At 44.6% G+C, this 22,643-nt stretch overlaps 1 protein-coding gene across 1 annotated transcript in view; it reads right to left on the bottom strand.

Moving 5' to 3' along the window:
- The window catches only part of LOC310776062 (glycine receptor subunit alpha-3-like), a gene marked incomplete at both ends in the record, with an annotated part of 255,247 nt that overhangs the window by 18,526 nt on the left and 214,078 nt on the right, over nucleotides 1-22,643 (bottom strand). Inside the window, one exon of the mRNA XM_083636211.1 lies at nucleotides 19,951-20,070. Coding sequence (XP_083492337.1) covers nucleotides 19,951-20,070 — 120 coding nt within the window. The remainder of the gene's footprint in view (nucleotides 1-19,950; nucleotides 20,071-22,643) is intronic.

The raw sequence follows: 22,643 nt of genomic DNA, 5'->3' as shown, positions 1-22,643 counted from the left end.
CTTCCTGTTTGTCTGAGTGTAGAGGGAGCGCTGACAAGAGGAAACGTGAAGCGAGCCATGCCGGCGGCTTAAGTTATAAACAATGTGTGACAATTATACTCGAATGTTCACGATATAGTCATTTACTACATCTCACGTGGCACAAGCCGCGGTACATCGAGTATATTCGATATATCGCCCAGCCCTAATCCCAGCCAAAGTTTATAAAAGTGCCTGCACACCACGCTGGGCATATGGGGCCCTATTCTCCCACAAGCCTTCGGCGCTAAAACGGGCCTTAAACGCAAAAAAACGTGCCTTGCGCCTGTTTTGGGACGATATCAATATGGCTTTAGGCTGCCAAATGCGCTTTAGGCCGAATGGGCGTGGCGCAGCCCCAGAATGGGCCAAAGTGGGCGTGTCGGCCTTAAATCTCGGCGTACTGATATCTTGGCACCTGCCTTAAATTTAGCGCTTTGCGCCTTTGAAAACCAGGCCTATTCACTGCGCCAGTGCACTTGTGCCTCTCCCCTGTCACCCTTCTCTGTCTCTCTCTGAAACCAGGCGTATTCAGTGCGCCAGTGCTCTTCTGCCTCTGAGTCACCCTTCTCTCTCTCTCTCTGACTCCCTCGCTCAAACAGACACAACACATAGCAGCCACGCAGCACCCAGCTTCCCATAGGAAATAGCAGTTGTAAGTTTACTGCCTGTGAATGTCCACTCCCAGCATGCAATTGGGTCCTCCATTTCGCTACTAAATAGAGCCGAAATAGATATAAAAGGTAGATCTAAAATAATGTGTAATGGTAAGACAACCTGCAATTGTCGAACATTTCAATATTGGACCAAATAAAACATGAAATGAAACACCACCCTATGTGAAACATATATGTCCTCTTGAGCCTATATATACCCTGTGTGGATTTAACGTGATTTAGGTAAGTGACAGCGGAACGCGCTTCGGAAGCTTCTACTGTCATCTGCTATACTGTGATGTGCGCTCCAATAACTTCGCCCTACTCCACATTTAGTTTTACAATAAAAACACATTTATGCAATGACTTTACATAATGTAGGGTATATTTATGTGCATCATTCTACCTGCAGCAGGGGAGAGAAAACGATATCTTTCTGGACAAACTTTCACCAATCTAATAGGCTATATTTTTCTAGCTGATGCGTTTAGTACATTATTTTCACTTTGATCTTGCTATAGTGTAGCGTATTTACATGCTTGCAGTACTGAAACTGCAGTTAGATTGGTTTGAGAAGCATAATAATATGGAATAATAGCCTATAATGCAGACAGACAGGCTGGATGAAGAGAGGGGGGGGGGGCAGAGCGTTTGGCTTTCGTCTGGTTTTGCGGGATCACTGGAATTGGAGCTAAAAAGGCAAGCGTGCGATTCGTTTATTGCACTTATCCAATGAGCATGACGGTGCATAATTTTACGCCTAAAAGGCGTGGTTGTAATGCTTTGGGCTGCATCTAGCGCCAGCACGACGATATCAAGTGCGCCTTTCCACGCCCACTGCTTTGATCTGCGCCTGCCGCTCGGCCTAGAAACTGCGCCGATGCAACGATAGGGGCCATGGAGTGTGGAGAATTGAGATAGAGAGAGAGAGAGATTAGAGTGCATAGTGTAAATTGTAGTATTTAGTAGTTTAGGTTAAACCATTTCAGATTATTTTAATATCAGATGACAGCTCGGTAATTAACACATTCACTGCCAGCCATTTTTTTTTTACTGTAGGTAGCTTCTGCCAAGCCGTTTTTTGAGGATTCTGGCTCATTTTACAAGAGCCGAGGATAATTTTCTGCTTGGACTTTGTGAACACGAAGTTCACAAAAGTACTAATAGAATGTGTGCTTTCTCTGTCTAAAAGAGTTAGTTTGTAGAGTTAGTAGTTATGTAGATATTAGCCGTTGAGTACAGCATGGTTTCAGTGTCTGAGACAGGAAGCTGAGATAATCGCAGTTTTGTGAAATTCAATCAAACAGGCAGAACAGTCACTTTACCCATTTATTTTTGGCATCAGTGAGAGATCAGACATCTGAACAATATAGTTCTGAACACCCTCTCCCTTAAACTCCTCCCTCCGTGGGCGTGTCTGGTGGTGTTTGTCACAAGCCAGTTTCTCCTGCCTGTCTGAGCAGTGAGCAGCCTCCCTCTCTGGCGGCCCCTCGTCGGCGAGTGTGGCGAGTGTGGACTGTGGATAGGACTCAATCGTTTCTTGGATTTTCGGTTGAGAGCTTTGATGAAGCTTTGTGCGATTCTAGGCTTTATGCTGCCCACCCAGTCTATTTTTGGAACCCACCCGCCCGTGTGCAGCAGCGTGAAAGCGTTTTCGCCTACAGTATGAGAATGAGGCTCGTTCGTTTCTGGGTTTTCGGAATGCGTGCGATTCTGGCCTTTCTGCGGGTGTTTCAAAGTGTGTTTCACCCATAATCTATTATGCAAATTTGCAATCCCCCACGCCAGCACCGCTCTCCGCTCTCGGTGTGCTGCTCTGCTGGCGCGGCCGCTCTCGGGCGAGTCTGGTGACTGATGACTGTAAAATCGCCAAGCCATTTCCTTGAGAATGGCTTTCTCCCGCGGCTGTTTTTGGTTGCCTTTCTCTCTGTCGGGAGAGCACTGTCGCCACTTAGTTGGTCGGTAAAATAGATTATACTAATTCAATACTTCCAATATTTTTATAGGAGACGTGGGGGGCATTGATCCACGTAGCACCGTCAAAAAAAAAAAAAAAAAAATTTGACGAGTCAACTCGTCATTGGCAGTGAACGGTTGGATTGTGTTTGACGAGTCAACTCGTCATTGGCAGTGAACGTGTTAATTATGAAATCAATTCAGACTTACCCACTCTGCCGTAGATATCCTGTATCGTGACGCCAGTTGTTGTAGAATGGAATTTCACCACTCCTCATCCGCTATATAATAATTATAACAGTTTATATAAACCAAATTGAATGAAACCATGAGCCAGAAAGATGTCTTATGAAAGTATATGTAAAGCCATACAAACTCTGACAAACTCCATTGTCAGAGGACTGAATCTCAATGTACACATCTGATCAATGTACAGAGTCCAAATTTGTTAGGGTTGTTGTGAGACATGTGGATTTAGGTGCGGATACTTGATGGCCAAGACACACTTGGTAACTGAAGTCTCGATAACTAGGAACGCTGTGGAACTTGATAGCTGAGTCTGCAAGGTTCGAAAGATGGGAACTGTTGCAGAAGGTTGTCGTGAGATTAGTCTATGAACAACTGCAGAGGACTTGCAGAACCGAACCTTTATAGGTCCTGGACATGACATCACCTTGTGTTATGACATCATCAGTGAGTGATCTATGACATCACAGTAGGAATGATGACATCATCCTAACAACATTTCAGTGGCAATGTAACAATTCAACATACGCTTTATACTGTAAGGCAGGAAAAGAGGGGGGAGAGGAATGGGATGATCTCTTGTAAATGTGTGTGCGTCGGTGCAGTCTAACTGGGAGACTGTTCTCAGTTGTTATGGAACATGATGCTCTGTCCAAGGTTTCAGCAAAAGGGGAGAAATCCTCAATGCCACTGGGGTGAATCTGTATGTGTGAGATATCACTAATAAGTCATACCATTAATTATGCGTATGCAATTATAGCTTATTGATTATGAAATGCCAATAAATGAAACTTAAATTTTATACAATTAGTTTTAGAGTATGTCAGATAGCCTAGGTTGTGTTTGTTTGTAAAATTAATAAATAAATGTTCATCTGTTTGTCGACTTCTGTCTGCCTGCATCACGCTAGCATGTTAGCCAGGCTAACATGCTTGAGGCTAATGTAGCCTCGAGCTACACTGAATAACACAGACCCTGACAGCTTTGACTGGTGTTGGCTCGCTCCCCCAGTGGCCCCAATGTATCCATATACTTCTACTACCTTCAGATAAAGGTTGTAAGCTCACCTGTAACTATCGGTGACATTCCTGATGCCATCCACTTCCATGATCTTTAGACATGTTGTAAACGCATCCTAGCGTATCGGCGACATTTTGGAACCCTCAGTATTGTGCTAACGCTAACGCTAACTTTCACAATAATGAACAAGGCTCATTCAGGGCAGGCTTAGTTTTATAACTTTTACCTGCTGCTCCTGCACATCACAGCACAGGCTATGCGACATAAATATACATTATGTAAAGTCATTGCATAAATGTGTTTTTATTGAAAAAGTGGCATCAAGAAAGCAAGTCTTGTTGTAGTGGATATCACAGTGCAACCATGTTATGGTCAAACTACCCATTTCACTATATCATGTATTTGCAAGGGGTATATATACACCCCATCGCTGTATGTGTGTTTCTCTTAGGGTTTACATTTTATTTTATTTTGTCCAATATTCAAATATTCCACAATTGCATTTTGTGTTAAAAAGAAATATTATTTCTATCTAACTTTTTAGCCAGATTTGATGGTTTTCTTGTCAAAAGTTATGCCGCCTCAAAGCTTTCTGGGAAATATCCAAACAATGCTGGTATTTGGACTGAGAGAGGGAGGTTTGGACAGGAGAAGGGAGGGGGTGGTGGAAGGGAGAAACAGCAGATCCATTCACAGAACTAGCTGGCTTTACCTGAAACTACACATGCGCGAGCAGGAAATGCACAGAGCTCTGCCATTGGTTATGAAATTTGCCTGCCCCACAAAAGCTCATCCTATCCAAATGTGGAGTGGGCGGATTCGAAATCCTGAAAACTCCCCGCCCTTTTTTGAAAAAACTGACATGAACGTCTGAGCGAACGCTCTGATTTCTTTATTATATATTATATTTCTTTATTCTTTCTCTATTTTCATTTAAAGAGATATGCAACCGCATATCGTATATCGTGACCAGATTTAGCAAGAATCTAATTTCCATCTGTAGTCCTATGTACGTAGAACACAATATCGAAAAACAGAACATTTGACATTATGCATAGGACATGGACAGTACAGAAAACATGTTATATATTGTTACTACTAACACAAACACACACTGCTTTGTGTGTGTTTGTCCATATTTTGTCATATATCTAATAATAATAAAGTGCTTGTGGTTGCCTAGTAATAATAAATAAAAACAGTGCATACTTTAAATAGTGCGTACTTTAAAACCCATTGGGCCCGATCTTCTGACAGGCGATATCCCCTAATAGCGCTTGCGCACCTGTTTGCCTTAAGGCAGGGAAGATACCAGTCCGCCTTGCGCCGTCCGCCAGGTGTTATGCCGAGTTTTGCACCCTAGCGCCGGCAGCATCCCCACCTCACGGGAGCATATTGTAATGATTTATACAGAAATGTAACTGTTTAAAAGTGATATAATTGTCTGGCAGACGTGACCTCCCTGATTTCTAAGTTAAAAAAGCCCTGAAATATGTTGGGGATGCAATTCTCGGCGGGCATGCGGAAACGTTTACGGGACCTGTCGCAGACGCAAATTAGAGCCGTGCCAAAATCATCTGCGCCCCAAAATGCCTGCGCAAACAGGATTTGGCCGGTCTTAAGTACCCGAATTATTCACAGGTGTGGCTAGGCAATGCTGGGCATTACGTCAATCAACAATCAGATTTGCGAGGTATGCAATATGCTGTAATTCTCTCCATGCGTAATAGAGTGTACTCACTCGTGCGAGGACAGAGAGAGCTTATTGACAGATCGTCTGTGGTGCCAACGACCCTCCGGGCTATGAAGGTAAATAGCCTATGTCCATTGTCCAACACGTTTTCTCAATTAATTTCCCTCTTTGCAATGTGATAAAAGTTTCTCAGAGAGTTATAGTTGATTGCCTCACTGAATTATCTGCTAATACCCCATTTTAGCAGCATAATTTGATGTCTAGGCTGTGCTTAATGACATCTCCAAAAGGAATTCTACTTTGCACTGCGCTGCGCTGCACAGAGATTACGGGTGCGTAAAGAGGTACTTTTCAAGGCTCTTAGCGCAAAGTAATTGCACGCTGCTAACGATAGGGTAATGCCATCTATCCCACATTTTAGCGCTGAAACGCCTGTTTTGGCATGTGGCAGCCAATGCCCAGTACAATTATCACAGGCATGCGCTTGTGTCTGCCCCCAATTTGCATTGTGCAGGCCAAATTAGCACTTTTGGGAAGATAGGGCCCATAGAATCCTACAGTCTAATTCCATTAGTGCTGCCATTGCTGTCCACTTAAAGCAGCTACGAGCAAGATTTTCGATTGTTATTAAAGGCCCATTCCGTCAGTTCTGGCGAGAAATAAATGTGCACAAAGTGTTTTTTATTGGCAATGAGTGAATGTGCCTTGACGTAACTTAGAAATGGCGACCAGGGGCGTTTCTCTCCGACCAGCCGTTCAGAAGATACATGGAAATACCGCAGTTTCGAAGGGGTGAGCATTTCCCGCCACAGCTAGAGGATGTGACGTCTGCGTGTTCACGAGCCTGCCTCTTGTCCTGGCTCCGGCGTAAACGAAGAAGACGGCTAACAGGAAATGGCTAAAGTTACGTTCGTCGCTAGCTGCTAGCAAAATGATACAACAACACAGACTCCAGAAAAAGTCCACTAAATAAATAAATAAATATTTATCTAATGAAGCCCGTCTGGCCAGACAGCAGCAATGTGACCGACATTGGGGGGAAACTAGAGTCAGGACTGTGTTTTCGGTTCATGAAGGGAACTTGCTGTTTGTAGCTACTGTAATGTGGTTTTGACCAGATAACGTTAGCTGCTTGCTAATGGATTTTCAAGATTCAAGATTTTTATTGTCACTCCGTAGTACAAGTAGCCTATCTGACCACCTGGTCAGAGACTCTGCTAACATTATCGTCTTGTGTGAAGTAATGCAAACCTAACGTTACTACCGTTATGCTTATGGTCATGGAACATTATTGTTTGACTGCAGTTAGCTGCGGTGGTGAGTCTGCCTATTATAACCATAACGTTAGCTTGATGCTATACGCGGCTAACTAATAGATTTAGCTATATTTATAGAAATTACCACCAGCCCCACTAATAACGTTACTGTCTTGTGTTGATAATGAATCTAACAGTCGGAAATATGCCTAACGTTAGCCTACTGTCTGTTATGCTTACGGTACATTGTTTGACTGTTCAGTTTGGTCAAGACGTACCGGGGGAGAAGGCTCTGACTGCAGTTAGCTGCAGTGGGACTGCACATAGTAACGTTAGCTTGATGCTAACCGTGGCTAACTAATATTAATTCATATTTATAGAAATTACCACAGAGCTCCACTAATAACGTTACTGTCTTGTGTGGATAATGAATGTAACAGTCGTAATCATGCCTAACGTTACTGTTATGCTTATGAAACATTGTTTGATTGTTCAGTTTGGTCAACTCCAGGCATTAGACGGTACCGTACATACAGGGGAAGCAGGGTAGTTCCTGGCTCACGGTAACGTGAATATCCTATCAATTTCCCTGCAGCCAATGTAAGCCAAAACACGGCCAAACATGCCACAATAACGTCCGATAATTCATCCAGAATCCTTCCTGGGCATCTCGAGGATGATCTGACCGATAAATTGTCCAGGTTGCCGTTTTCAAGTGACTTTTATGAGTTAACGTTACACAGCAACCAACACCTCTGCTGTGCCAGGCAACTGCTTGTGCGCATCGTGCGAGTATGGTGCCCGCGCGTCTGCTCGTTCACACGCTGCCTGCAGTTACTCTAACGGCCACCGGCGTCAGTAACAGTGACAATTGACGGAATGGGCCTTTAAACAGTCTAAATTTAATATCGATGCCTCACATCTTACCTCTAATAGTAGACGAGACAAACGCCAAGTAGTCTCGCTTGAACCCCGAGTGAATCGGCCAGTGTTGTCTTGACGATTAGTCTGTCTGCGGCCGGGGCAGATCAGGAAGTGAAATGAAACGGTTTGCGGCAGCCACTTCGGCCATAACCACAAAATAACAAAATTACTTCCAAACAAACTGTTAGAATATAACGAGAGATGTTCGCGAGAGTAGCAAGCCCCTGCATGGCGTTCTCCGTGTTTATGGTCTGTTGCTAGGCAGAGCGAAATGGTTGAAGGCAGGCAGCTGCCGTAAACCGTTTCGTTTCACTTCCGGGTTTATCCAGCCCGCCGGTAGACGGACACAGACTCTATAATCATCAAGAGAGCAATCTCCGATTCACACGGCTTTGGTCTCAGGTACTATTATAGGTAAGATGTGATGCATCAATATTATAATTATACTGTTTAATAACAATCGAAAATCTTGCTCGTAGCTGCTTTAATATATTTTTACTGACCTCTCGGGAGAAGCTCAGGTAGTTTGTGTTGTTCTTAATGCTGTCGGGGAGCCTATTCCATGCTTTGATGGCCTTAAAAGAGAAAGCAGTTTGCCAAGAGTAGAGTGTCATTTTGGAACACTGCAGCCACCCTTAGAGGTGGACCTGGAGGCTCTGCTCATTGACTCAGAGTGACATTGTACAAAAGGCTTTGGGGGAGCTGCATTATTAATTATCTTCTGTACAAAACGGACATCTGAATTTTTTTTTAATTTGTCTAAACATAGGATTTTGTATTTCTCTAGTATATTACAGTGGGACTGCCCCGTGGCTTCCTGTCTAGGACCTTCAGTGCTTGTCCATAGAGTGATTTAATTGGATTAAGAATAGATTTGTTAGTCTGAGACCAGGATGATATCCAGTAGTCAATATAGGGTAAAATCATGGCATTCAGGTAAGATTGAGCAGCTTGCCTTGAAGGGAATTTCTAATTGTCAAAAGTGTGCATTGTTTTCAGTACATGGCACACTGTTTTATGTGCTTCTTAAAAGATAGAGATGAATCTAGGGTCATCCCTAAGTATTTAAACTCTTTTTGACATTTTTAATTTGATGACCGGCTACTAAAATATTTGGAAGGTCACTTTGGTTTAATTTATTTGAGAAGTACATGGATACTGTGGATGCTGTTTTCTCTGTGTTCAATTGATGGGAGCGTACCTATGTTCCCCGGGTCCTATGTTCCCCATTTTTGTGGGACCGGGGAACATAGAACCCTTTCTATGAAAAATGGTCCTATGTTCCCTGCTTTTCCCAAATAGGGTCCTATGTTCCCCGCTATGTTCCCTGGTCCGATGTTTCTCCCGAAATGCCAAAAACAGCCTACCTCATATGATCGCGTGATTCAATCAATGCATATGGGCGCAGACAACACTCTCCGTAACATTTGGAAAGGGCCTGCCGACTAGGTCATTTTTTTTCCCACCATCATTTCTGAGTTCTGTCTCGGGGATTACCAGGCCTTTTTTAAATATTATGTGAGTGTTGTCTGCGCCTTCATCCCTATTACGACATGCCTCTATGGGGCGGAGCACATGAGCGGGCCTTTAAACCCAATAAAGCTTGACATTGTATGGTTTAACATAGCCTACATGCCCGCAACAGCGGAGCTTACAAGCATTAACACATGTAAGAGGAGAAAAATACTATTTCTTAGAATAATTAGAATTTAGTGTGTTTTTTTGTTTTTATTGCTTTATTGTTTTTAGTCCTCCTCTTCTCTACTTTTAAATTGCCATGATATCCTGTATTGTGTTGCATTTTATTTAGTATTACTGCACTTTACCTGTGTTTACACTTGCCCCTCGTCTGTGAAGCACTTTGGTTTCAGCTGCTGCTGCATGTAAATTGTGCTACTGTATATAAATAAAGTTGACTTGACTAGTACATAGCCTATACGCTATTTGACACACAATCCAAAGCATTTGATTGTATTTTTCAGCACCATGGATAGCGGAAACCCACTTCATAAATATCAGAAGTGGCTAGAACCCCCCCCCCCAAATAAAATAACAGTGCAACTAATTGGTTTCCCCTCAGATATAATTATTATTCACCCCAAACCCATGAAACAAAATAAATGCAGTGTAAATCCTTTAAGGCACTTCAGATTCAAATAACAAAATGTAATAATATAGCTTATAGTATAGATAGGTACACTTTAAAAGGGCACTTTGCACCTTTAAACACCTTTCCCCAACGGGATTGAAGTTGTAAACAAAATAATATATCAGTGAGCCTCTACAGTGGCCAAGGTGCTGGTCGAGAACAGAAATACATGGAAAATAATAAAACGTTTGTGCACAAACAAAACAATATAACCCCATGGGGTTACACTGGCAAAAAAAGAATGGTATAAAACTGAAGAAAGGGGGGGGGGGGGTGCATCCCTCCCCCAAAAAAGAGGGGTTCAATGTCCATCCTTCGGCTCAATGAGGCCTAACCAGAAGAGTATAGACTACAGCCTTCCAGTAGGACTCCAGATTTCTTTTTTCTACCTGCATGATATTGTACTTTAAGCCTCTGGAGACGAGCCTCCAACTCCCTCCACTTCAGTCTCCTTGTTGGGGGAGCATCCCCTCCGTCTGCCCTCTCCAGCTTCTCCTCAGCAAGCAGCTGCTGGTCCTTCAGGTGTCTGAGAAACATCCACAGTGATGGATGGCGCACCTGCACCGCGTCGTTAAGGGTGCGATGGTAAGCTAGAACAAAAAGACAGAATTGTACATTTACATATCCATTTAAAGGAGAATAGCTGTCTTGATACAAGTATATTTCTAACAAAACAACCCATATGAGAATGAATGCTGCAATAGGGATACATTTGGGGTGAGGAGTTGTTAGAAATAGGCCTACTTGTATGAATTATCTTTAGGAACACTTACATTCAACATGGTTGTTGGTTCTTTGCTCCATGTTTCGCTCGTATGTATTCCAGATTGGTGGTGGGAAGGCTGCTCCAGGGTGGATGTAGGTGTTGCCGACATATTGGAGAAAGTCCAGCAGCTCTGGGTGGTTCCTCTGGGCATGCCTGGTGTCCCGGTGGTTAACCAGCAGGTCAAAGTTAATTTGTACCAGGGGCAGTGGCAGGTGGCCTATGACCAGCACCTTGCGGTATGCAGCATCCAGTCCAAGTCTCCGCACCCTCCTATACAAGGCCTGGTTAAAGTGGAAATAGCATCCACACACTTGGGCCTGTGGAAGCTCTGTTTCCAGAGCAGTCATCATTGCCTGTTCAAAGTCACAGATGACTTGGCGAGGACGCCAACGGTGGTGGGTGACCCTCCTTGTAGCATTTTGAATGCAATGGAACACCTGGCGATAGTGTCCAATGGTCCGTTGGGCCATGAGGACATGCATGAGGGGGACAACGAAGCCTTGCATGTCCCCCAGCACCGTGAACACCTGGTAGTAGGGGCGTGGGCAGGATTTAAAGGTTGCGTCCATGTACACCGTCTGACACTGCCGCAGCTTCAGTAGGTTGTCCTCGGTGGCAAATATGGCAATGCCCCACTCACTGTCTTCATGCAGGAGGAACTGATCTCTGCCCCATGTCTCCGCCCATGGACCTTCAATTTGCACATCATCAATTGTAGCTGGGATGGCAGGCATGACTGCAGTTCGAGCTCTGGCCATGACTGACCTCACTGACAGGAAGCCTGGTGCTGGTTCCCTGTCACCTCCACCTTGGATTGGGCGTTGCCGCTGCAGAGCCACCCGTTCAGCATTGTAGATTCTTCTGATGGGCACTGTTGGTTCCCTCTCCACTTCTGCAGTAACTGCATGCTGAAATTCTGCATTGTGCACCCTTACTGTGTCAGGCACATGCACATGATCAGCAACCTGCTGCACAATAATGTTTGGATCTTCTTCCTCCACGTCAAATCGGTTTGTAGTTGGCACTGCCCTACAATTCTTTCTCCAACATCTCCAGCTTATACTTTGGAGGTTGGTGCGATGCCTATGATACCTAAAGTCTTCATGAATTAAAACTTTTCCTCCTCGATCTCCAGTCATTAACTTTGCAGCCATTGTTTTTCTGGCGTCACCTATGCTGGGCGCTGGCACGTAATATATAGATGAGGAGTAGGTTTCGTTTCCCCATATCCCCCACCCATTAAAAAAACTCCTCTTTCGTTTTGCTACTAATCGAATCCACTTTATTCACTCAACTAGTCCTAGTAGCCTAAATAAGGGAACGAGTCTGCTCCCGCTGTCTGCAAGGCGCGTTTCACAGTGTCCTTATGGAAAGAGTATTTTTCAAATCAGTTCTCATGGCGTGTGCAATAAACTTCAGACTTATTTTCAGCGCATCAGGCTGAAGCAGTGGTCGAATGGATGCGCGAGCAGCCTGCTCCTCCGTGAGATTCCCCCACAACGGATTTCAATCAATGAATGAATCAATACATCAATATATCAATGGCTACTTTATTGATCCCAGTGGGTAAATTAATGTGCCTCGCAGAAGGCTAAGGCAGACCAAAAACACAAGGCAAGCGCAGACACATTTTGTCAAATCTATTCTTAACTGTCCAAACACCTTCAAATAATTTATTACAAAAAGGTCAACAAAACAGGTTTGAAACTTCAAATTACCATTTGTAGAAATGAAATCTTAAATATTTACACATTTCTTTGGTTACTTTTCTTTAAAAAAAATGTAAAGTTATAATTTACTGCGGTCAAAAAAACGTTTTCTCCTGCAGCGCAGGGAGAGACAAAAGATCCAGACACCTGAGTCGGGCGGACATTAAATCATATGTTACCCTGCTGCAAGTAAACATTATTATTCTAAGAAATTGTATTTTTCTCCTCTTAGCCTACATGTGTTAATGCCAACACGTTCTCACTCCGAGCACGTAGCATATTGACGCTTTGTCCCGTCCCTTGTGCGTCACTTGTTACTAACATGGTACCCTTGAGCGACCCATGAAACGACTTGGGCTTTCCGACTAAACTCAATGCACCCATGGAAGTAATCTTTGACGCATATGGCAACTGCTCCCCCATTAGCCTAACTGCTCCCCCATTAGTCAACTGCTCCCCCATTAGGGTCTGGAGGAGCTAACCTCTCCCAGACTCTAACCCTAAACCTAACCTCTCCCACCCCCATGCCAACCCGTTCTCACTCTGAGCGCGTCGCATATTGACGCTTTGTCCTGTCCCTTGTGCGTCGCTTGTTACTAACATGGTACCCTTGAGCGACACATGAAACGACTTGGGCTTTCCGACTAAACTCAATGCAAACCCATGGAAGTCATCTTTGACGCTTATGGCAACTGCTCCCCTATTAGCCTAACTGCTCCACCATTAGTCAACTGCTCGCCCATTAGGGTCTGGAGGAGCTAACCTCTCCCAGACCCTAACCCTAAACCTAACCTCTCCCACCCAATGCCTAAACCTAACCTCTCCCAGACCCTAACCCTAACCCTAACCTCTCCCACCCTAGCCTAAACCTAACCTCCCCCAGACCCTAAACCTAACCTCTCCCACCTCCCACGCCTAAACCTAACCTCCCCCCAGACGCTAATGGTGAGCAGTTGACTAATGGGCGAGCAGTTAGGCTGATGGGGGAGCAGTTGCCATAAGCGTCAAAGTTGACTTCTATGGGTTTGCATTGAGTTTAGTCGGAAAGCCCAAGTCGTTTCATGGGTCGCTCAAGGGTACCATGTTAGTAACAAGTGGCGCATAAGGGACGGGACAAAGCGTCAATATGCTACGTGGTCGGAGTGAGAACGTGTTGCCCATGCCTAAACCTAACCTCCCCCCAGACCCTCCCCCCAGAGCAGTTGCCATATGCGTCAAAGATTACTTCCATGGGTTTACATTGAGTTTGGTCGGAAAGCCCAAGTCATTTCATGGGTCGCTCAAGGGTACCATGTTAGTAACAAGTGACGCACAAGGGATGGGACAAAGCGTCAATATGCTACGCGCTCGGAGTGAGAACGGGTTGTTAATGCTTGTAAGCCCCGCTGTTGCGGGCATGTAGGCTATGTTAAAGCATACAATGTCAAGCTTTATTGGGTTTAAAGGCCCGCTCATGTGCTCCGCCCCATAGAGGCATGTCGTAATAGGGATGAAGGCGCAGACAACACTCACATATTTAAAAAAGGCCTGGTAAAAAAAAAAAAATTGACCTAGTCGGCAGGCCCTTTCCAAATGTGACGGAGAGTGTTGTCTTTTGATTGAATCATGCGATCATATGAGGTAGGCTGTTTTTGGCATTTCGGGAGACACATCGGACCAGGGAACATAGCGGGGAACATAGGACCCTATTTGGGAAAAGCGGCGAACATAGGACCCTTTTTCATAGAAAGGGTTCTATGTTCCCCCGGTCCCACAAAAACGGGGAACATAGGACCCGGGGAACATAGGACCCGGGGAACATAGGGATGACCCCCAATTGATAGACTTAGTCTATATAAGCAGAGTTTATTGGCAGATTGTAGATAGGCTATCTGTATTAGGCCTACTATAAACTATTATTAAACTAATGAACCAAATGAAAATACAAAAATATGAAAATAAATAAATAGATGAAGAAACAGACAGACAAATAAATAAATAAACAGCCTAGCTAAATAGATGGGTAGTTTTATGTAGAATCCACACCTTCGCAAACACTGCTCTCCTCATGAACATGAACATCCATCTCTTCCAGTAATGGTTGATCGATAGGCCTGCCAGAGTCCTGCACCGGGTCGGGGTTCCGCGGGGCCCCGCCGGGTACCCGCAAAAAAATGCGGGGGGCGGGTGTTATTTTGTCTTTATTTTATTTGCGGGTTCGGATCTGGGTAGAATAAACAACATGCAGCCCGGGTCGCGGGTGTTGGATAATATATGTATTTTTATTTACTTTTTATATAACGATAATAATTCAGTCAGTGTGTAACTTCATGTTTTGTCTGAGTCTGACCTGACGTCTTTGACCTCAATCATTTCCGCTGGTCCTTTCCTTCCGGGCCAGCTCTGTTGCATTGCATGAGAGCTAGCGCCAGCAAGGCTAGCATGTTTCCTTTAGCTGCTGCCTGGCCCTGGCTGGCCTGCTGGCACTGGCACCAGTGACAAAACACCGTCAATGTGCTTAATTGTAAAGGTTATGCAATGCCTGCCGAGTCCGACTGCACCGACCACCGTTGTTGGCTCTCGTCAGTGACTCGGCCAGAAAAGACCGCTATTCGCTTCCTGTGTGAATTGTGAAACGATCGCAGTTACTTTGGTTATGTTCACTTCAAAAATATATATATTATGCGGAAGCGGAGCGGGGCGCGGGTCTCATGTCTGCGGGGCGGGGTGGGTTGCGGTACTGATTGATCATATGAGCGGGTTCGCGGAGCGGGGTCGGTACTGCACGTCGCGGGGCCGGGCGGAACCGGGTCTTGAAAATCAGACCCGCGCAGGACTCTGAGGCCTGCTACTGCCGCATTCAACACCATCCAAACCAGTGAACCCAGGGGAATCCTCCCAAAAAAACATCAACAATGATCGAAGTTTTCAGGGAGGACCCGAGTAGATCTTTCAAATTTTGTCTCATATCACTCTGTACGAAGGCTGCCAGAGTCTGAACAGGTACTGACAGCCTCCATTATGGCTGTCCATAAAAACATTTTTTTCTTATTTGTCATCACATTTGACTGCTTTGCAGTCAATGTGTATCTGTGCTGGGCTGCTGGCTATACAGCTCGATTAGTTTTCTAATTTCAATGTCTGTGAAGTGTCCCTTTCTTTTATGTTTATCCTCAATGGTCATCATCACTTTATTGACAGACACAAGGTCCAATAAAAAAAAAAACACAATACATACTAGAACGACCGCAACGCGGACTTATGCCTTCACCATTAGTCCATTCTTGAGTCCAAATCGCCATTTCAGGCAAATTGTAAGAAATTCTGTCAAGGCACTCCTGAGATGTTGCGTTACAGAGCTTAGAAATTGGGTGTGTGAAGTCACAGTGACCTTGAACTTTGACCACCAAAATGTAGTCAGTTCATCCTTGAGTCCAAGTGGACGTTTGAGGCAAATTCGAAGAAATTCCATCAAGACATTCCTGAGATATCGCTTTAACGAACTTGGGAATGGCATTCGTAAGGGCACAGTGACCTTGACCTTTGACCACGAAAATCTAATCAGTTCATCCTTGAGTCCAAGTCGATGTTTAAGGCAAATTTGATGAAATTCCGTCAAGGCATTCGTGAGATATCGCGTTAACAAGCTGACAAATGGCGTTTGAGAGGTCAGAGTGACCTTGACCTTTGACCACCAAAATCGAATCAGTTCATCCTTGAGTCCAAGTCGATGTTTGAGACAAGTTTGATTAAATTCTGTCAAGGCATTCCTGAGATATCGCGTTAACAAGCTTGAAGATGGCGTTCAAGAGCTCACGGTGACTTGCCCTTTGACCTTTGACCACCAAAATCTAATCAGTTCATCCTTGAGTCCAAGTTGATGTTTGAGGCAAATCTATACTATAATTGCAGGATCGTCTGTCTCTCTGTCTGTCGCGTATCTCCACAACCGTTGGTCGGATCGACTTGAAACTCGGGCGGTGCGCTGATGGCGACCCGACGGAGTGCGGTGCCCTGTTTTCGTGCGATTCGGATTCGAAACACGTTCGATATTTGAATATTTGTCTTCAGTTCTGCTCCTTCGATCCCTAAGCCCCAGCTTTAATTAGGCCCGTTGACACCAACTGAGAGAGTAAACAGAGGAACGACCCTGTGTTTAGGGGGGGGCAGCATCCCTCCCCAGGTTCCAATGAAGAACAGAGGGTGAATAAATCTCCTCCTATGTATGTGCCTGTCCAAATATGCATTTACAAGTCTGTCATGAATAAAATCAAGGGGAAATAATCAGTAGAGCTCAGTTTTTTATGTGGCTATAATGGTAGGCTATAATGAGTCACGCATTCAGAAATAATATCCTCTAGGGCAGGGATACTCAACTTGCTTTAACCGGGGGCCACTTTTGTGAAATGATAGGAGGCCAGGGGCCAGCTAATAAACAAACAATATACATTTTTCTATAGCGGATTGTAGTTTTTTGGGGTGTCAGCCGGAGTTTAGTCTGACAATGTTGTGCACACCGGATAGTTAGTTAGGTTAAGTTAGTTAGGTTAAGTACATACATAAGTGCCTGGGTAGCGAGCAGACGGCGGTATTTGACAATTTAACTGGAGCTCAGCCAAACTTTATTTCACATTAGTTATTATTGTGAATTAGACGAAAACTAAGGTGAAATTATTAGGAAATGGTCGGGGGGCCACTCTGCACCCTGTCACGGGCCGCATCTGGCCGCAAGTTGAGTATCACTGCTCTATGGCCACGCCACTTCCGGGAACCCCCATCCTGTGTAAGTAGGGTTGGGAGTGTGCCCTATTGTGCAGTGCAGTGCCCTGTTTTCGTGCAATTCGGCATAGCGCCACCTACTGGCAACATAAAAAAATGCTGTTTATCTCAAGAACCGTTCGTCCGATCGACTTCAACTTTGGGGAGTGCGCTTAGGCCCTAAGGGAGACTCAAGGGAGTGCAGGGAGCTGAATTCTGTGAAAGTTGGCATTGCGCCACCTACTGGCAACACAAAAAGCGCTTTATCTCCATAGCCATTCATCTGATCGACTTCAAACTTGGAGAGTGTGTTGCTGGGAACCTGACATAGAACAGTGCAGAATGTTGTGCAATTCGGCACAGTGCCACCTACTGGCAACACAAAAAGTGGTTTATCTTGAGAACTGTTCGCCCGATCGACTTCAACTTTGGGGAGTGCACTGATGGGAATTCGACACAGTGCAGTGCAATTTTGACTTATTCCAGGACTGTTTGTATGTATTTTCTTCGCATATCTCGAGATCCGTTTGTTGGATCGACTTCAAACTTGCGCTTAGGGGGACCTGACTGAGTGCAGTGTGTGTGCGGGGGGGAGAGCCCACGGGGTGGTGCATGGGGGAACGGGCACTGCACTAGTTTTATGAAATTCCGTCAAGGCATTCGTGAGATATCGCGTTAACAAGCTGGAAAATGGCGTTTGAGAGGTCACAGTGACCTTGACCTTTGACCTTTGACCACCAAAATCGAATCAGTTCATCCTTGAGTCCAAGTCGATGTTTGAGACAAGTTTGATTAAATTCCGTCAAGGCATTCCTGAGATATTGCGTTAACAAGCTTGAAAATGGCGTTCGGGAGGTCACAGTGACCTTGACCTTTGACCACCAAAATGTAATCAGATCATCCTTGAGTCTAAGTCGATGTTTGAGGCAAATTTGATGAAATTTCGTCAAGGCGTTCCTCAGATATCGCGTTACCGAACATCGTACGGACGGACGGACAACCCGGATCCATAATGCCTCCGGCCTGGCTATCGCCAGCGGAGGCATAATAAGACAGGCAAATATCACAACAAGAACACTAGCCACTCAACAATACTACAGTAAGGCACTGTACCAATGTTTCCCAGATGCAATACTGGCATCTAGTGGCACTGACACTAGGTTGAGACAGCAACATAATGATCATATTCTGAGACACATTCAGATGACAGATAAACTTATACGTCAGGTTTCTCAACAGGGCATGAAAGGTGTTAACTCCTGCACCACAAAACATTTCACTGGCGCTGCAACACCTTGGCTTCCTAAAAAGGATCCTCAGACAGTCATTATAAGCAACCTGGAGCTTCTGAATGCTATCCTGCTTAAACTTGACCCACAGGGGGGCAGTATAGAGAGGAGTACAGTAGGCTCTAAACAGGTTTACCTTTACAACATCTGAGCAAAAATAAAACGTCTTCCTCAGCATGTTAGCTTGAGCATACAGAACACGTCAACATGTACATGTCATCATCATCACTCATTTGATCAGTAATACTATGGCCCAAATATTTAGTTCTACAGCAAACGGCCAGCACGTGCCCTGACAGATAAAAAGATGGAAAAGAGAGATCCTTATCACCTCTTGTTCTGCAGATCATAGTGACACTCTTTTTAGCATTGTTTTTCACATCAAAACGACCTCCATAGTCAGTCAGAACAGATATTCAGCAACTTTTGGAAACCAGTACTGCTTGGAGACAGTATGACCAAATCAAAGTGATTTACAATGGTGTTACCAATCACATATCCCGTTCGGCAGCTGCTGAGCTGTACAGAGAGTTCATTCATATAAAGATTGAATGATGATGTTGCCACAAATTAAAGTAACTATCAACAACTTAGCGGGGTTATCAACAATTTTACGGGGTGAAGATGTCAGTGGAGGGTCATTTACAACGTCAGCGCGCGCCTCTAGGCAGGTTGCGTGCGGCATTCCAGGGGGCATTCACATGGACTTGCATCGCTAAGACCGGCGTAGGTAAGCCCCGTCGGTGCAACCAACGTGAAGTCCACTCTTAAGACTGGTCTTAACAAAGACTGACTTACAGTAGGAGTTATGACCAGGCATAGTAAAGACCAGTTTGTGCAACCCAGCCCAGGTCTACAGGACTCATTCCTTCTGCACTCTATACTGTGTAGGACAAGCCCCCGAGACCCAGATCGATTCAAATCCCCTTTCTCCCTTTCCACCTCTTCTTCCTCCTACTCCTCTTCCTCACTGCTCCCTTTTGTTTCCAAGGTCAGACCTTGACTTATTCTATCCAACTGTTGCTGTTGAATATTTGTGTTTTATTACAAATAATGTATTTGCGTTCTGAGTTAAATTAAAAGTCGAAACCTTATAGAATGTCCCTGTAATGTCAAGTGTGGAAGCAGCACATTGCATTTACACTTGGAGAAAAGCATAACCAACACATCATCGAGAAGCGAAATGATGTGTGACAGTGGAGAAATAAACAGGTCAGGACATGCAAATCATCGCTGTCGGGCAGAAACCTTGTATCTCCAAAAAAGCAAATTTTTTAAAAGAAAAACATTCACATTTTAACATAGTGTAATAGTAATAATAACATTATAACCATTAATATAACATATTTTCCTGCTCCAAAGTACTTTCACAGGTTATTTTTGGGTGCCCCTCAAAATCCATTTATGGGGGGAAAAGGAAAATATTATTTTTTTCTAATTTGGATGTTTCCGCTCGACAGTGACAAAATTGAACATGCACGCACGCACGCGCACACACACACACACACACACACATACACTGTGCCATTACCATGTGGTTGTTGATGTTGGTCATAGATCCGTAGGGTGGGTGTGATGGTTTGAGGCCGTTGTCAATGTTAACACGACGCAGGGACTCAGCTAGCTCCACCGGGTCAACACCGCCACCGCTCTACCAGCCACAGCATGCACACCGATAACAGACAGAAACTTAAAGAAAAATAATCACTTCCAAAACACAAGCTTGGGATGACCATCCATTCTGTCAACTTTTTAGTATCTTACTCTCCTACCACCGTGAAGACCCGGGTTCACCGTGGAGACCCGGGTTCAATTATCGGCAGCGGAACTTCTGGCTTGGCTTGTTTGCGGGTGGGAAGCCAGTGAGGTATGAGTCCTGGTCACTGCACTAGGTTCTACTCTTCTACTCTGGTCGGTCTGTTCAGGGGGGAGGGGAACTTGGGGGAATAGCGTGATCCACCCATTCGCTACGACGTAGCGGCTACGTCCTGCTCACTGTTAGGTGAAAAGAAGCGGCAGGTGACTGCACATGTATCGGAGGAAGCATGTGCTAGTCCACAACGTTTCCCAGATTTGCAGAGGGGAGGAATGGCCGGGGCAGCAGGGGGAATTGGCCAAGTACAATTGGGGCGAAAACAGGAGAAGAAAAAAATTAACGGGTTACTCTTGAACAATTGACAAAGCTTTAAAGCTGCATTCAGCGATGTTCCCAATTCGGCTGTTTTCGTTAGGTTTCGAGTCCCCCCGAGTCCCCCCTCCCCTCCCTACATCGTTCACGGGAACGCGCACACGCAAGCTGCCTCTGTAGCGCAGATCCAACATGGCAGCGGTCTTCAAACTGTAAACACAGCAGCAATGTAAGTACAATATCAACCGTGCCACTTTCCAGCCGCCTACTGAAATTAAATCAGAGACGATACGTTACACACGCATGGTAACTTTAGTATGATTATGGTGTTTGCTAATAAAAATGTGTCCTAATGGCTAACTTAGATCGATGGCTGGCCACGGCTAGCATAGCTAGGTTAGCGTTAGCCGAGCTAGCCATCAGGAGAAGTAGATAAACACCACTGGCTAACAAAGCTAGTATTACAGTTTTTGCAAACATGTCTAGAGCAAAGCCAATTAGTTATTTATTGCGAGCAAGTTATTAGAATTGGACTCGCTAAAATGGCAGAAAGCACAACCGCACCTTTTTCTCGCTCAATCTTGCCCCACGAAAATATTTAGTTTCACAAATAAATGCTTGATTGTGTGCCTTGCTACAGTGAGACGGTAGTCTCCTCCATCTGCAATGACCGTTGTAACGTAATTGTCTTTATCAGGCAGACGAACCGCTGGCTGTGGTGGCAGGGGAAACAAACACAGGGACGTCCGTCTCAAGATCTGCCTGCGGAGTGGACTGGATGATTTCAGCAACCAGTTTCATCGATACAATATGTATTCTACATGTTGCTGAGATACTAAATGAACACCTTTTTCTTTACTTATTTTCCATTTGTGCACTTCTAGTTTATAAGTCATCATCTGCAGAGGTGTAGTGCTATCTAGAGAAGTGGGGGAACGCACCTATATGGGGAACACCCACACACGCACAGGTCCCAACAACCCCCCCCCCGCCCGCCCCCTTTCCCTCGCGCACGCACACACGCTAATGTTCATGTAGCCTATTAATTAATCGTTCGGGTAATCGCTTATATCAACGAATTAAATGAGCAAACTCACGGATTCCTCAAGTGCTGCTGACACACGACTTAACTTATTGTGTCCTCTATAAACATTGCAGAAGTAGCCCGTGACATTTGCAGCTCTGAAATTAAAAGACGTACAGTATATGGGCACAGCAGAGCAGACTCAGCAGAGTCAGTTATCAACACAAACAGCTAAACAATCTCTCAACCAGCGATCACACAAGTTGCACAAGGCATTGATCATCATTTGGCACGGAGGCTGGCATTTTTAGAATTTTGTGGCGAATTCTGGTGATGCAAATTGTAATGGGGTGATTAACACTAACTTTTGATTCAACCGTGTTGAAAAGTTACACGCTTTTAACATTGTTTCTTCATTATTGTAAACGTACCTTTTTAGCAGCTCGTCCGAAAAATTAAAGGATGTTTGGCTGCCTTTTTCATCTTTACTTGTTATAGTGAGGTAGCCTACTGGGGGAAAAAAATATATTTTGATGCTGAAAAAGCCAGTAGCTGTTTCAGTATAGCTTTTATTAAACTGAGGTTTCCCCCGCGCTGTAGCTAGTTAAGGTGGAATGTTTCCTTCTTCCTTCAAGCCACGAGTTGATGCTGTGTGAATCATTCAGCCCACCTTAAATATAGTTAAGGTGGAATGTTTCCTTCTTTCTTCAAGCCGCGAGTTGATGCCGTGTGAATAATTCAGACCACCTTAAATATAGGACGAATGACAACTTTGCCCAGTTTCACTTGTTTTATTGGCTCCACATGCACACACACACACTGACACACACAAAACACCCCTTGGAGAAGTATGGGAACGCCGTTCCCCCGCGTTCTACGGGCACTACACCTATGATCATCTGTAAATATATCCGTACAGTATGGTGTCCTAATTTGACAACAAAGCTATATATGGACAATATGTAGGCTTTCTCCTAAGGTTTAGAGACACTGACAGTTTTATTCTTGTAATTATTGTGTTTTCAATTTGTTTTCAATTTTTGTAATGTAAATCATGGTTCCTACACATTTT

The sequence above is a fragment of the Poromitra crassiceps genome, assembly GCF_964638095.1.
Source record: "Poromitra crassiceps genome assembly, chromosome: 4".
Classification (NCBI taxonomy): Eukaryota; Metazoa; Chordata; class Actinopteri; order Beryciformes; family Melamphaidae; genus Poromitra; species Poromitra crassiceps.
This window is presented reverse-complemented; position numbering and strand designations above follow the sequence as displayed.